Source organism: Syngnathus floridae, chromosome 11 (assembly GCF_059516105.1).
Source record: "Syngnathus floridae isolate MCC-2025c chromosome 11, RoL_Sflo_1.0, whole genome shotgun sequence".
Classification (NCBI taxonomy): Eukaryota; Metazoa; Chordata; class Actinopteri; order Syngnathiformes; family Syngnathidae; genus Syngnathus; species Syngnathus floridae.
In genome coordinates this window covers 462,963-479,104 of record NC_142423.1, presented here as the reverse complement: position 1 = coordinate 479,104, position 16,142 = coordinate 462,963, and the positions used below count along the sequence as shown (strand labels likewise).

At 46.7% G+C, this 16,142-nt stretch overlaps 1 protein-coding gene and 1 long non-coding RNA gene across 4 annotated transcripts; both read left to right on the top strand.

The window, feature by feature from the left end:
* The first annotated feature begins 5,749 nt into the window (after positions 1-5,749).
* On the top strand, positions 5,750-10,448 carry LOC148390233 (janus kinase and microtubule-interacting protein 3-like). Of its 3 annotated transcripts, XM_088390822.1 has the most exons (12): positions 5,750-6,379; positions 6,638-6,831; positions 6,956-7,069; positions 7,301-8,303; positions 8,390-8,488; positions 8,582-8,821; positions 8,936-9,001; positions 9,063-9,131; positions 9,208-9,285; positions 9,342-9,575; positions 9,655-9,780; positions 10,150-10,448. In XM_088390822.1, the coding sequence occupies exons 5-11, from the start codon at positions 8,399-8,401 to the stop codon at positions 9,769-9,771; spliced, it is 894 nt and encodes a 297-aa protein (XP_088246948.1). In that variant the 5' UTR covers positions 5,750-6,379; positions 6,638-6,831; positions 6,956-7,069; positions 7,301-8,303; positions 8,390-8,398; the 3' UTR covers positions 9,772-9,780; positions 10,150-10,448. The 3 variants fall into 3 exon arrangements, with proteins under 3 accessions (XP_088246948.1, XP_088246949.1, XP_088246947.1); XM_088390823.1 differs by having other exon boundaries at positions 8,582-8,815; positions 9,655-10,448; XM_088390821.1 differs by having other exon boundaries at positions 9,655-10,448.
* A 600-nt stretch (positions 10,449-11,048) lies between these two features.
* On the top strand, positions 11,049-15,940 carry LOC148390232 (uncharacterized). Its single transcript, XR_015861403.1, has 6 exons — positions 11,049-11,645; positions 11,823-11,869; positions 11,993-12,070; positions 13,635-13,800; positions 13,924-14,001; positions 15,852-15,940. It is a non-coding gene; the product is annotated as an uncharacterized LOC148390232 (long non-coding RNA).
* The last annotated feature ends 202 nt before the right edge of the window (positions 15,941-16,142 follow it).

Here is a 16,142-nt window from a genome sequence, read left to right as displayed (position 1 = left end):
CACTGAACAACACCATGCCGCACTGAACAACATTATGCCGCACTGAACAACACCATGCCGCACTGAACAACACCATCCCGCACTGAACAACACCATGCCGCATTGAACAACACCATGCCGCACTGAACAACACCATCCTGCACTGAACAACACCATCCCGCACTAAACAACACCATGCCGCACTGAACAACATTATGGCGCACTGGACAACATTATGCCGCACTGAACAACACCATGCCGCACTGAACAACACCATGCCGCACTGAACAACACCATGCCGCACTGAACAACACCATGCCGCACTGAACAACATTATGCCGCACTGAACAACACCATGCCGCACTGAACAACACCATGCCGCACTGAACAACACGATCCCGCATTGAACAACACCATCCTGCACTGAACAACACCATGCCGCACTGAACAACACCATGCCGCACTGAACAACACCATTCCGCACTGAACACCATGCCGCACTGAACAACACCATCCTGCACTGAACAACACCATCCCGCACTGAACAACATTATGCCGCACTGAACAACACCATGCCGCACTGAACAACACCATGCCGCACTGAACAACACGATCCCGCATTGAACAACACCATCCTGCACTGAACAACACCATGCCGCACTGAACAACACCATGCCGCACTGAACAACACCATTCCGCACTGAACACCATGCCGCACTGAACAACACCATCCTGCACTGAACAACCCCATCCCGCACTGAACAACACCATGCCGCATTGAACAACACCATGCCGCACTGAACAACACCATCCTGCACTGAACAACACCATGCCGCACTGAACAACACCATGCCGCACTGAACAACACCATGCCGCACTGAACAACATTATGCCGCACTGAACAACATTATGCCGCACTAAACAACATTATGTCGCACTGAACAACACCATGCCGCACTGAACAACACCATGCTGCACTGAACAACATTATGCCGCACTGAACAACACGATCCCGCATTGAACAACACCATCCCGCAGTGAACAACACCATGCCGCATTGAACAACACCATGCCGCACTGAACAACACCATGCTGCACTGAACAACATTATGCTGCACTGAACAACACGATCCTGCATTGAACAACACCATGCCGCACTGAACAACACCATCCTGCACTGAACAACACCTTTCCACACTGAACAACACCATGCCGCACTGAACAACATTATGCCGCACTGAACAACACCATGCCGCACTGAACAACACCATGCCGCACTGAACAACACCATGCCGCACTGAACAACACCATGCCGCAATGAACAACACCATCCCGCACTGAACAACACCATGCCGCATTGAACAACACCATGCCGCACTGAACAACACCATCCCGCACTGAACAACACCACCCCGCACTGAACAACACGATCCCGCATTGAACAACACCATCCCGGACTGAACAACACCATGCCGCACTGAACAACACCATTCCGCACTGAACAACACCATGCCGCACTGAACAACACCATGCCGCACTGAACAACACCATGCCGCACTGAACAACACCATGCCGCACTGAACAACATTATGCCGCACTGAACAACACCATGCCGCACTGAACAACACCATCCCGCACTGAACAACACCATGCCGCATTGAACAACACCATGCCGCACTGAACAACACCATCCTGCACTGAACAACACCATCCCGCACTGAACAACACCATGCCGCACTGAACAACATTATGGCGCACTGAACAACATTATGCCGCACTGAACAACACCATGCCGCACTGAACAACACCATGCCGCACTGAACAACACCATGCCGCACTGAACAACATTATGCCGCACTGAACAACATTATGCCGCACTGAACAACACCATGCCGCACTGAACAACACCATGCCGCACTGAACAACACCATGCCGCACTGAACAACACGACGTCGCACTGAACAACACGACGCCGCACAGAACAACACGACGCCGCACAGAATAACACAATACCGCACAGAACAACACAATACCGCACAAACAGTTTTAGATAATATTACGTCGCAGTCATGTGACGCGGACATGACGTCAATAGGCGGAACTCACGGCAAAATTATAATCCGTGGGCGTGGCTTGCAACAGGAAGTAGGAAAGCGGCAATTCTGGCAAACAAGACACAGCGGTTAGTAACACGATGACTAACAAGGCAAATATTTTTGTTTTCAGCTTGCAACTTGACCGTCTAGAGCGTACAAGGTAATTACAACTGTTTTTTTTTAGCCCTGAAAAGCGAGGGAGTGTGGCGTTTGGGAGGAATGTCGAACTCGGCGTCTGCTTCCAGCCACAGACGCCAAATTTCGACGATTATTTCGACTGGTCAACGGTTGTAAATTATTGCGTTGACTAAAAACTTTATTTAACTCTACTCTTAACTTTGCCGTTTCAGATATGCGGGTATTACACCGCGGAAATGACGTCAATAGGCTGAACTCTCGCCAAAATTCAAATCTGTGGGCGCAATGGCCTTGAGCGAGACACCGGATACAAACACGACGATTATCAACAGAAATATCTTTATTTTCTGCTTGCAAGTGGACCGTCTAGAGCGTACACGGTAAGTACAACTCATTGTGTTTAAAAAGATTTACGTTTGTGTAGTTTGCGTTGCGTTGTATCTGTGAATGTTGGTTGAGGCTAAATGTTAATGTTTAATTTCATTCCTTTAGGTTCCACGGTGTTTGTTGGCTGTATGTTTTCCACTGCAAGAAGAGGCTCGTATCATTGACCAGCAGGAGCTACAATGGTGAGTACCCCTTTCGTCTTCCATTTATGTTAAACACTTCCTATTTCATGTCTAACAGTACTCGATTTAACAAATAACCATAAATAAATACAGTGTGGGCAGTCACGTTAACATATGTGATTATCCTGCCTAATATGTTTATCACAAATATGTCACTAATCACTAATATGTTTATTTGTTTATCACAACACCTTTGGACCTTCAGCAATCGATTATTTCCCTTCATCTACATAGAGACAGAACAATGGTGTCTTAAACATCTCATTCATTTCACCAAATAACTTCACGCAGGTGGATAACGGCCGTCTCGGTCACGCTATGTTGCGTGATGCAGTTTTGAAGAACCAAATGCATTTATTCAATGAATAAGTCAAGCTAGTTCTATGTTTATGATGTTGTAAGTTACGGTACCGATTGAAGTTGAGTTCGAAGCCAGTGGAAAACAGCGCTGCGTTTGTGCTCTCCAGGTACAAATGTTGTGATCTCTGACTGACGACCGGGCGAGACTCGAGTAAGAGATGTCCAAACGAGCTCCGGCAGGGCGGGCCAAGGCGGAGCGAACGGACGCCCTTCAGGCCGCCAATGACGAGCTGAGAACCAAACTGATGGACGTCCAGTTAGAACTTCAGCAGGAGAAGAACAAGGTGAAAACCTCAACAGACAGACACTGCCTGCCTCCCTGCCTGCCTCCCTGCCTGCCTCCCTGCCTGCCTCCCTCCCTCCCAGTTTTCCCGATGTAGATTAGACATGCGTGTGCCATGACTGTGTCAGCCTACATCAACAAATGCACCGAGGACGTCAGCACCACTAAGAATATCATCACCCGGGGCAACCAACGACCCTGGATGACTGAGGAGGTACGTCAAACGCTACGAGCGCGGAACTCTGCCTTCAAGTCTGGCGACAAGGAGACACTGAGGACAGCGAGAGCCAACTTGAACCGTGCCATCAGGATAGCGAAGCGAGACCGCAGTCGAAAATTTCAGGATCGTTTCCACGACGTCAAAAACATCAGGAGTATGTGGCAAGGCATACGGGCGATTACAGACTACAACTCACCCTCCCCCCCCCCCCGGTGGGTGTAGTTGATGCTGACTTTCTAAATGGTCTAAATAACTTCTTTGGGAGGTTCGAGGCACTAAACGGCACTCCAGCAGTTAAAACTGTCCCCCATCAGGAAGAGGAGGTACTCTGCCTTGACTCCGCCGATGTGTTGAAGACCCTGAGGAGAGTCAACCCCTGTAAGGCCCCTGGCCCCGACAACATTCCTGGGCGTGTGTTCAGGGAATGTGCAAGTCATCTGGCTGGGGTCATCACAGACATTTTTAACACCTCGCTGGGCCAAGCCACAGTGCCGGCGTGCTTTAAGACTGCCTCCATCATTCCGGTGCCGAAGAAACCTCAAATCACCTCATTTAATGATTACCGGCCTGTTGCACTGACTCCGGTTATGATGAAGTGCTTCGAAAGGCTGCTTAAAGGTCACATCGTTTCCAGACTCCCCCTATTATTTGACCCGTTCCAGTTTGCCGACCGGCAAAACCGCTCCACTCAGGACGCCATCTCCTCCGTTCTTCACCTGAGCCTGGCTCACCTGGAGGAGAAGAACACCCATGTGCGGAGGCTGTTCCTGGACTTCAGCTCAGCGTTTAACACCATCATCCCACAGCATCTGGTAGGAAAATTGGAACACCTGGGCTTCAACACCCCCCTTCGCAACTGGCTGCTAGACTTCCTCACCAACAGACCTCAGTCAGTCCGGGTCGGACAGAACACCTCTGATGTCATCACCCTCAGCACAGGCTCCCTTCAGGGCTGCGTCCTGAGCCCCCTGCTGTGCACCCTGATGACACACGACTGCGTCCTCAGGTTCACCACCAATCACATCGTGAAGTCAGCAGACGACACAACGGTGGTGGGGCTCATCAGAGACAACAACGACCTGGACTACAGAGAGGAGGTGGAGCAGCTGGTGGGCTGGTGCAGAGAAAACAGCCTGATCCTGAATGAGGAGAAGATGAAGGAGATCATCGTCGACTTCAGGAAAAAACAGCCTCACCACGCTCCACTGATCATCAACAGCTCAGCTGTGGAGGTGGTCAGCACCACCAAATTCCTGGGGGTCCACATCACAGAAGACCTCACCTGGACTATGAACACTACGGCACTGGTCAAGAGGGCACAGAAGCGCTTGTACTTCCTGCGGAGGATGAGGAGAGCCCACCTGCCCCCACCCATCATGAGGACGTTCTACAGGAGCACCATAGAGAGCATTCTGACAAGCTGTCTCTCTGTGTGGTGTGGAGGCTGCACCGCCTCCGATTGGAAGAACGTGAGGAGAGTGGTGAGGACAGCAGAGAGGATCATAGGGGCTCCTCTTCCCTCCATTCAGGACATTTCATCTCAGCGCTGCATGTCCCGTGCCCGTAACATCATCAATGACCCATCACACCCCCACCATGGACTGTTCTCCCTGCTGCCCTCTGGGAAGAGGTTTGCAGCATCCGCTGCAGGTCCACCAGGTTCTGCAACAGCTTTTTCCCTGCTGTCATCAGACTGTTGAACACTAGAACTGTTGAGCTCTAAACTGAACTCTGCATCACACATTCACAGAACTGTACTTTATGACACTACGGACCTCTATCTTGCACTATCTCGCACTACCAACTTTACTGAACTTGTATAAACCCTTTAAATAGAAGTTTAATACATGGTTTAGCATTCCTCTGCACACTCTTGAATACTGTTTTGCCTACTTGCACTATTGCATAATTATCACTGCTGCACTTTATACTTATTTTTAATATATATATATATATATATATATAGTATATGTATATATATATATTGTCATAGGATATGTTACTTCTATTCAACTGCAATATCACTACTTTGTTGTAAGACGTATGCAACGGAATTTCGTTTTGTATGCACCATGTGCAGACAAGATGACAATAAAGTTTGTCTAAGTCTAAGTCTAAGTCATGTCAGGTCAGCTGTCTGGAGAGAGAGAGAAGTCAGGACCTGCGGGCGGAGCACCACCGTGCCACCGCCGCCATGACGGAACTCAAAAGCAAACTCCATGAGGAGAAGCAGAAAGAGTTAGCCATTACCAGGGAGACATTACTGCGGCAGCATGAAATGGAGCTGATGAGAGTGATCAAAATCAAAGATGGAGAGATCCAGCGACTGAATGCCTTGGTCCTCAGCCTGAGGGACGGCTCCATGGACAAGGTGATCCGCTCTATCCGTGTCTGACTATCCGCACGCCACGTCGGGCTTCGATGCGGCCGCGACCGTATTGTGTAGCTTGTCCCCAGTAAGCGTCGCGGCGCTCCGTTGCGGTCTCAACGGCCCGGTGTGGCGCAATGTCTGCTCAGGTGAGGAGGGGGGGCGCTTTGCTGGCGGAGGTGGAGGGGACGCGGCGGTGTCGGGAGACCGAGCGGTGTCGCCTCCACCAGGAGCGCGGAAGAAGCCCTGGCAGCGGCCCAGCAGGCCTGGCAGTCCCGAGCGGCCGAGCTCCGATCGGCTCATCACCAGCATCGGGAGGAGCTGAGCCGAACCAAGAGAGACTGCGAGAGGGAGATCCGCCGACTGGTAGGACTGATCAGATGCGCGGTGCGTGGCTATGTTCCCAATTTCGTTGTATACCTGCAGTGCAATGACACCTAAGGCATTCTATTCTATTCTATTTCACAAGAAGAAAATGTCCGGTTGCTCGCTTCGCTTTTGTCACAGCAAAGGTGTTCTAGTCGATTCAAGAAAAAAATTGGCCGGTTGCTCTCTTTGTTTTTGTCACAATTCTGGCAAATGAGTTTGCCCGCCTGCCTGAGCGCTCCCCGTTTGTACATCCAGACGGATGAGATCAAGCTGAAAGACAGAGCGGTTAGTGTTTTGGATGAAGCCCTGGGGCCGGCCACGTCCACCGCCTTCAGCTGCAGACTCAGGCTGCCGAGCAGCAGATCGCTGCCCTGAGGGATTCCCAAAGGGCGGGCCTAAACTACCCTGGAAGTGGGGTCAACGCCGCTACTAGCAATCCTCTTCATTGCGTAAGCCACCTCATCACACACTTGCAGTACGCATGACTTAGTTCGTTGCTGGAGGAAGGTAGCACAAAAACAGTTTTGAACTTTGAACGAGTGCTTGTGTGTGTGTGTTGCGGGGCGTTTTCAGTCTCAGGAGGATCGGGACACGCGACGGTTTCATCTGAAAATCGCTGAGCTCAGCGCAGTCATCAGGAAACTGGAGGATCGAAACGCCCTGCTTTCTGAAGAGCGCAATGAACTGGTAATTTATTGACGGCACGCTTGAAGGTTTGCGCTACGTTTGATGCGCGCCATCCAGCGAGGCACCCATTGCGCTTGCTTATTAGTTGAGCGGCGCGGCGAGTCGGTTGCCTGGTAGATGTCTTTTATTGGGAGCCAAAGCCACGATTCCGTTCAAACCGATGCAAAAGGAATGGATACGTTCTGGCCCGCGTGTTGTGCGTCTTTCACATCCCGCACTTCATGCTTGCAGCTAAAGCGACTGAGAGAAACAGAAAGCCAGTTTCTGCCACTCCTGTACAAAAACAAACGCCTGAGCAGGAAGAATGAAGAACTCTCGCTGGTGCTGTGTCGCCTTGAAAACAAAGTGCGCTTTGTCACCCAGGAGAACGAGGAGATGGCAAGCTTGGTAAGTCGACGCGGACAACGGCGGCGTGCCAACAGAGTCCACTGCATTTGTGTTCCACAGAGAAGGCCTAGTTCGCTCAATGACCTGGACCGCGGTTGCGGCCAGCAGGACGGTGAAATGGAGTTCCTTCAAGTTGTGGAGCAGCGGCACATCATCGACGACTTGTCCAAGGTCTTCAGGCAGGCGACTCGGTGCACGTACGGCAGCGCCGCGCTCGCTCGCTGTCGCCAGGAAACCTTTTCCGTCCAAAGCTTGGCCGGCGGCCGCCATCCAAAAAATTGGCCCCTTAAATTCCGACCTTTCAAGCAGGAGCATTGTGCGCACGCGTTTGAACACGCTTTAGACTTGTTTTGCCGTTTTCAGCAGCTCAAAGCTCCCGTTTTGTCAGCGCCTTTGCCACTCGCTGTGCGCTGAAAACGACGGACTTGCCCGGCTGCTCAGCCCGTCAACCATGAGCCGCGAGCGCGACGTCATTGTCCGTAGGCAGCTAGTGGCAAAATGCACCCTGTTAGAGTTGCGCTCGCTCCAACTTATTTTGCAAGAACCACACGGGAGACAAGTAAGTTCTTTTGGACACCTGCAGGTGGAGAGTCCATCCGTTGTACGAATGAAGTCTGACTCTCGGCTCCTGCACGAGCATTTTAATTAAGAGAAACAGGGTGGGTGGCCGAACGTGGCTGGGAAAATGCGGAGAAAAGCAAATGTCATTTTCCAGTCAACCAAAGAATTTGTGGATGAAAATGACACAACATTCCAAAGCTGTCCACGCGTTTGTCTCTTCTAGAATGTCAAGTGGGTGGAGGAGAAGCAGCTGCTGCGTCAGAGCAATCAGCAGTTGGCCGAAAAGGTGACGGAAAGAAAGGCGCTGGGCGGAGTCGCTTGGCGTCACACCTGTCGGGAAGCCCCGCAGATGAGGTCTGACTGTCTTTTCAGGTCAGGCGGATGGAGGCGGAAGAAGCGCGTCTGAAAGAGCACATCCAGGATATCCGAGACCAAAACGAACTGCTTGAGTTCCGCATCCTGGAGCTGGAGGTGGGAAGACTCGCACAAGCGTGTTGAGGCCAGAGATGTGACGGACGGACGGACGGACGGACGGACGGACGGATGCATGCCTCTGCCTTTCAGGAGAGGGAGTGGCGCTCCCCCGTCTTGAAGTTTCTGCAAGTCCGTTTCCCAGACGGCCTCAGCCCTTTGCAGATCTACTGCGAGGCCGAGGGCGTGAGCGTACGTAAGGCGTCCCTCGCAACCCTAACCTTAACCCGAGGTCCCAGAACACCTTACATTGCTCCTTGCGCCTTTCCCCCGGACATCGTCATCAGTGATCTGATGAAGAAGCTGGACATCCTGGGCTATAACGCCGTAAGTGTATGTCGAACTCCTTATGTTCGCACTCCACGAGACTCGGCGGCTCAAATGTGACTTTTGGAAGGCTTTGCGCTGAAAGAAGCTTGTTGACGCTGTGCCTTTGGGCTCTTGCAGAATCTCACCAACGAGGAGCAGGTGGTCGTGATTCACGCCAGGACCCTTCTCACCCTAGCCGAGAAGGTAACGCGCACGTCCACGCACGCTCTCGCATTCTGCTTATGTGACAGCAGCCTTTCCTCAGTGGTTAGAATACATCAAAGTGACCAAGTCAGCACTTCAACAGAAGATGTTGGACATTGAAAGTGAGAAGGTAGACAGACACGCGACATCAGCCAAGGGGAACTCCGGCAATGTGCCCCAACAATTCTGACCTTGAGCTGTGCTAGGATATGTTCTGCAAGCAGAAGGGCTACCTGGATGAAGAGTTGGACTTCAGGAAGTGTTCCATGGACCAGGCTCATAAGGTAAGCCGCCCTCAAATCTCCCGCCGGACCACTGATGGACGAGGATTGCGGCCCAGAGGATCCTGGAGCTGGAGGCCATGTTGTACGAGGCGCTACCGCAGCGGGACTGCCCCGCCACGGACGGCGAAAAAGCCAGCCACGCTGGCGTGAATGACGTGCTGACGGCGGATCAGAGAGAAGAGCTTAGGAGCGCCGTGGACCAATGGAAGCGAGCCCTGATGTGCGAGTTGAGGGAGCGCGACGCTTGCATCCTCCAAGAGAGAATGGATCTGCTGCACAGCGCGCAACAGGTAAGGGCCCAAAGCCAGCCCGGCACTTACTTGCACGCTTACTGGCTTTTGAATGCCACTTTCCATTTGTCCGTCCTAGAGGAACAAAGAGCTGAAAGAATTCATCGAAGCTCAGAAGAGACAAATCAAACAATTGGAGGAGAAGTTTCTGTTTCTCTTTCTATTCTTCTCCTTGGCCTTCATTCTGTGGCCCTAACACCAGCTGGTGAGTGAGCTCCAGCGGCACCGCACTCGACACCTCCGATACACTGCCAGCCGGTCTCAGACGTTGGCAGACGCTCCGATGCCAACGTATACCCCCCGCCACGGTGACAGAGGCACCGCGTCACACCGGCGCTCATCCAATCAGAAGGCAGGAAAAGCAAATTCACATGCAGGGCACTTTTGAACCAGAAGAGAGCGCCACAAAAAACGGTTGTTGCCCCAAACGCGCATTAAAAAGGGTCAGAATAACAAGAGTCCCACTGGCCAGCCGGGGCCACCCGTCCAGCTGTTTCTTCAGGGGGGAAAAAAATTGGAGTCACCGGTGAGTACATTTTGCATTTAGCTCTGCTTTTCTGCTTCTGTCTTCAAGTGTGTGGCATCCTGCGATCAAAGATTCAGCCAACCCCAAAGCGGTTGACCTCAACGTCCCACCACCATGCCTACCAGAGCAGGTGACGTGATGCTTTGGACATCCTTCCGTCTCAGATGCCCAAAAGTACTCTTTGCCACATCTGCGGCAATACGGTGTCTTTTCAAAGGTGCAAATAAATCCAGCGTGGGCGGAACACGCACGTCTTCGGTTTTTCCCGCTTTGTTTGTGTGACAGCTGTTGTGAAAATTTTATACAAATAAAGTTGTATAGTACAGGTTTGGCCAAGCCGCAACTCACGAACCGCATGCGGCTCTTTTATGTTCATATCAACATTTGTGTGTGTGTGTGTGTGTGTGGGGGGGGGGGGGTGTGCGTGTTGGCTTCACTTGAGTTCAATTTGGTATTTTGGTCAAAAGCGCATGTGGTGAAATTCCACAAAGTAGGATGGGCAAACACATTTCTTTAAACTATGAGTGTCAATTGGGCTCTCGAAATGGCAGGGAAAAGATGCACAGCAAAACGAAAATACGTAGATGAACACAGGACGTTTTAATCAGAGTGGGAAAGTTTCTATTTTTTGTTGAACGTGATGGCAAACCATTCTGCCTGATATGTCAGACCTCAGCGCATTTCAAAGATTCAAATCTTCAGCGCCATGCACTTCAGCTCACTCCATGCTAACATTGATCAGGCGTCGAACCCGCATCATCATGCTTAAGAGGTGGCCATGCTAACCAGTGCGCCATTATGTCAACGCATAATAACTAAGTCTACTGGTCAAAACAGCGGTTACTATATGACGTCGCTACGTCGTGGTCACGTGACGCAGACAAGACGTCAATGGACGTGGGCAGAGTTAACTTGTTTAAAAGGGAGTAGGCAGAAGAAATATTTAATTTATTTAAATCTATTTTGAGTGCACACCATTATGCCAATGCATAACAACTGTAAATCTACTAAACAAAACAGCGGTTGCTATATGACATCTGCCACGTCGTGGTCACGTGACATACGTGACGTCGATGGGCGTAACTTTCGCCGGAATTCAAATCCGCGGGGAGAGTTAACTTGTTTAAAAGAGAGTGGGCAGAAGAATTATTTAATTTATTTAAATCTATTTGGTGTGTGCGCCATTATGTCAATGCATAACAACCGTAAGTCTACTAAACAAAACAGCGGTTGCTATATGACGTCTGCCACGTCGTGGTCACGTGACGCGGACGTGACGTCGACGCCTACTTTACATCCCACCGATCACAGGACCCCTCGGCTGCATAACCGTGCACCCTTCCCAACCAATCGGATTTGCTATACGCGAAAACGACGCCAATGGAAAGAGCTTCCGCCCAAATTTAAATCCGTGGGCGTGGCTCGCAGCAGGAAGTAGGAAAATGGCGGCGATGTTGACAAAGACACAGCGGATGGTAACATACGACTAACAAGAGAAATATTTTTATTTTCTGCTTGCAACTGGACCGTCCAGAGCGTACACGGTAAGTACAACTCATCGTTTTTAAAAAGAAGTACTTTTGTTGCCCTGAAAAGCGAGTGAGCGTGGCGTTTGTGGGGGACGTCGAATTTCGACGATTCTTTCTGGTCAACGGTTGTAAATGATTGTGTTGATTAAAAAAGAAAACTTGATGTAACTCTACTTTTAACTGCCGTTTCAGATAGATTTGGAATTGCATCACATCCAGTTTTGCCTAGAGCGTACACGGTAAGTAACACTCGTTGTGTTTAAGGAGATTTACGTTTGTAATAGCAGAAGTGTAGCCGCGTTGCGTTGTACGTGTGAATGTTGGTCCGGGCGAAATGTTAATGTTTAATTTCATTCCTTTAGGTTCCACGGTGTTTGTTGGCTGCAAGTTTTCCACTGCAAGAAGAGGCTCATATCATTGACCAGGAGCGAGCTACAATGGTGAGTAGCCATAACATTTATGTTAAACACTTCCTATTTCATGTCTAACAGTACTTGATTTAACAAATAACCATAAATAAATACAGTGTGGGCACTGAAGTTAACATATGTGATTATACTGCCTAATCTGTCACCGAGTAGATTGTTGCAAAGTAATATAAGATCCAAAGTTGTAATTCAGAATAGTTTTCAAAAGAAGGCCATTAGAATTATATACAAGTCTGATTACCCTGAACAAGCTATTAATTAAATCACAAATTCTTCAATTCAAAGATTTGGTAGATTATCAGACAATTAATGTCTAACAGTAATTGATTTAACACATCACGATAAGTAGATTGAGTGTGGGCACTCTCAAGTTAACATATGTGATTATACTGCCTAATCTGTTACAGAGTATGTTGTTGCCAAGTAATGTAGAATAGATCCAAAGTAGTAATCCAGAATAGTTTTGAAGAGGCCATTAGAATGATAAACAAATCTGATTACCTTGAACATAATAACAAGCTAAGTGTTTAATATGTCCTATGAAGTCAAAATTGGGCACCATCATGTGGTGAAATTTGGAATTGCATCACATCCAATTTTGCCTGGGAACAAACAGATTACATAAATCTTAGTTTTGAATAAGCCACTCCTTCTCAAACAAGTAAACTCTGCCCATTTTGCGCAGTAGATGTTCTGTTAATATCTAGTATTTATACAAAGTCATAATTTAAATTGCTTTCAACCTTCATTCATCGGTTCAACCAACATTACTCGCTCTTATTACCAACTTGTATTGATTTAACTAAGCGTTTAATACTTCCTATCAGGTCTCAAATCGAGATTTGGCAAAATACAATTTCAGCAAATCCAATTTTGCCAGGGAACAAAAATAGATTAAATAAACTAAATAAGTCCTCTTCCCATTAAATAAATCAGAAAAGTCTGTCTTGTAACCAGTCCTCTTCAAACAAGTAAAGTCTGCCCATTTTGTGCCGTAGATTTTGTGTCTATGCCTAGTATTTAAACAAAATCATAATTTAAACGACTTCTTTCCTTCATTCACTTTGGAAATTTGGAATTGCAGCAAATCGAATTTTGCCAGGGAACAAAAATAGATCAATTAAACTAAATAAGTCTTCTTCCCATTAAATAAATTAAAAAAGTCTGTCTTGTAACCAGTCCTTTTCAAACAAGTAAAGTCTGCCCATTTTGTGCCGTCGATTTTGTGTTAATGCCTAGTATTTGTACAAAATCATAATTTAAAGGACTTCATTCCTTCATTCACTTTGGAAATTTGGAATTGCAGCACATCAAATTTTGCCTGGGAAGAAAAGTAGATTAAATAAATTTAATAAGTCTTACTACTTCCCATTAAATAAATTAAATACGTCTTACTTGTTCCCATTCCTTTTCAAAACAGTAGTTTAAAACGAGGGCCCTTCACTCAATCTTTAACCTCAACCCCGCACGTTGTGTTGTATCTGTGAATGTTGGTTGTGGCCAAATGATAGTTTTCTTTCATTCGTTTAGGTTCCAAGAAAACTTGATGTAACTCTACTTTTAACTGCCGTTTCAGATAAGCGGGTATTACGTCGCAGTCATGTGCCGCGGATATGACGTAATTGCCCGAACCTCCGATTCAAATCTGTTGGCGCGATGGCCGTGAGCCACTGAGCAGCGACGATTATCAACAGAAATATCTTTATTTTCTGCTTGCAACTGGACCGTCTAGAGCGTACACGGTAAGTAACACTCATTGTGTTTAAGGAGATTTACGTTTGTAATAGCAGAAGTGTAGCCGCGTTGCGTTGTACGTGTGAAAATTGGTCGAGGCGAAATGTTAATGTTTAATTTCATTCCTTTAGGTTCCACGGTGTTTGTTGGCTGCAAGTTTTCCACTGCAAGAAGAGGCTCGTATCATTGACCAGGAGCGAGCTACAATGGTGAGTAGCCATAACATTTATGTTAAACACTTCCTATTTCATGTCTAACAGTACTTGATTTAACAAATAACCATAAATAAATACAGTGTGGGCACTGAAGTTAACATATGTGATTATACTGCCTAATCTGTCACGGAGTAGATTGTTGCAAAGTAATATAAGATCCAAAGTTGTAATTCAGAATAGTTTTCAAAAGAAGGCCATTAGAATTATATACAAGTCTGATTACCCTGAACAAGCTATTAATTAAATCACAAATTCTTCAATTCAAAGATTTGGTAGATTATCAGACAAATAATGTCTAACAGTAATTGATTTAACACATCACGATAAGTAGATTGAGTGTGGGCACTCTCAAGTTAACATATGTGATTATACTGCCTAATCTGTTACAGAGTATGTTGTTGCCAAGTAATGTAGAATAGATCCAAAGTAGTAATCCAGAATAGTTTTGAAGAGGCCATTAGAATGATAAACAAATCTGATTACCTTGAACATAATAACAAGCTAAGTGTTTAATATGTCCTATGAAGTCAAAATTGGGCACCATCATGTGGTGAAATTTGGAATTGCATCACATCCAATTTTGCCTGGGAACAAACAGATTACATAAATCTTAGTTTTGAATAAGCCACTCCTTCTCAAACAAGTAAACTCTGCCCATTTTGCGCAGTAGATGTTCTGTTAATATCTAGTATTTATACAAAGTCATAATTTAAATTGCTTTCAACCTTCATTCATCGGTTCAACCAACATTACTCGCTCTTATTACCAACTTGTATTGATTTAACTAAGCGTTTAATACTTCCTATCAGGTCTCAAATCGAGATTTGGCAAAATACAATTTCAGCAAATCCAATTTTGCCAGGGAACAAAAATAGATTAAATAAACTAAATAAGTCCTCTTCCCATTAAATAAATCAGAAAAGTCTGTCTTGTAACCAGTCCTCTTCAAACAAGTAAAGTCTGCCCATTTTGTGCCGTAGATTTTGTGTCTATGCCTAGTATTTAAACAAAATCATAATTTAAACGACTTCTTTCCTTCATTCACTTTGGAAATTTGGAATTGCAGCAAATCGAATTTTGCCAGGGAACAAAAATAGATCAATTAAACTAAATAAGTCTTCTTCCCATTAAATAAATTAAAAAAGTCTGTCTTGTAACCAGTCCTTTTCAAACAAGTAAAGTCTGCCCATTTTGTGCCGTCGATTTTGTGTTAATGCCTAGTATTTATATAAAATCATAATTTAAAGGACTTCATTCCTTCATTCACTTTGGAAATTTGGAATTGCAGCACATCAAATTTTGCCTGGGAAGAAAAGTAGATTAAATAAATTTAATAAGTCTTACTACTTCCCATTAAATAAATTAAATACGTCTTACTTGTTCCCACTCCTTTTCAAAAAAGTAGTTTAAAACGAGGTCCCTTCACTCAACCTTTAACCCTATTTATTCACCTTCTAGGCTAAGTGTTAAAGACTAAGTGTTAAAGGCTAAGTGTTAAAGGCTAAGTGTTAAAGGCTAAGTGTTAGAGGCTAAGTGCCAGAGGCTAGGCGCCAGAGGCGAGTTTTTGTGGGCTGAAGTTTTAGTGGGGTTAGTGTGAATACAATCCAAAAGAATACAACAGAATACAATACAATAGAATATAATACATAGATTAAATTATATAGCTCTTACTACTTCCCATTAAATAAATTAAATACGTCTTACTTGTTCCCAATCCTTTTCAAAAAAGTAGTTTAAAACGAGGGCCCTTCACTCAACCTTTAACCTCAACCCCGCACGTCACATTGTGTTGTATCTGTGAATGTTGGTTGTGGCCAAATGATAGTTTTCTTTCATTCGTTTAGGTTCCACGGTGTTTGTTGGCTATGTTTTCCACTGTCAGAAGGATGAAAATACAAAGTACAACGCTTGGACGTGGGCGAAGGCGTCACCGGTGAGTCCTTCCTTCCTATTTATTTACCTTCTAGATGCTAGAGGCTAAGTGTTAGAGGCTAAGTGTTAGAGGCTAAGTGTTAAACACAATACGAACAACACAACGATACTGCACTGAACAACACGATACCGCACTGAGAAACACGATACCGCACTGAAAAACACGATACCGCACTGAACAACACCATGCCGCACTGAACACC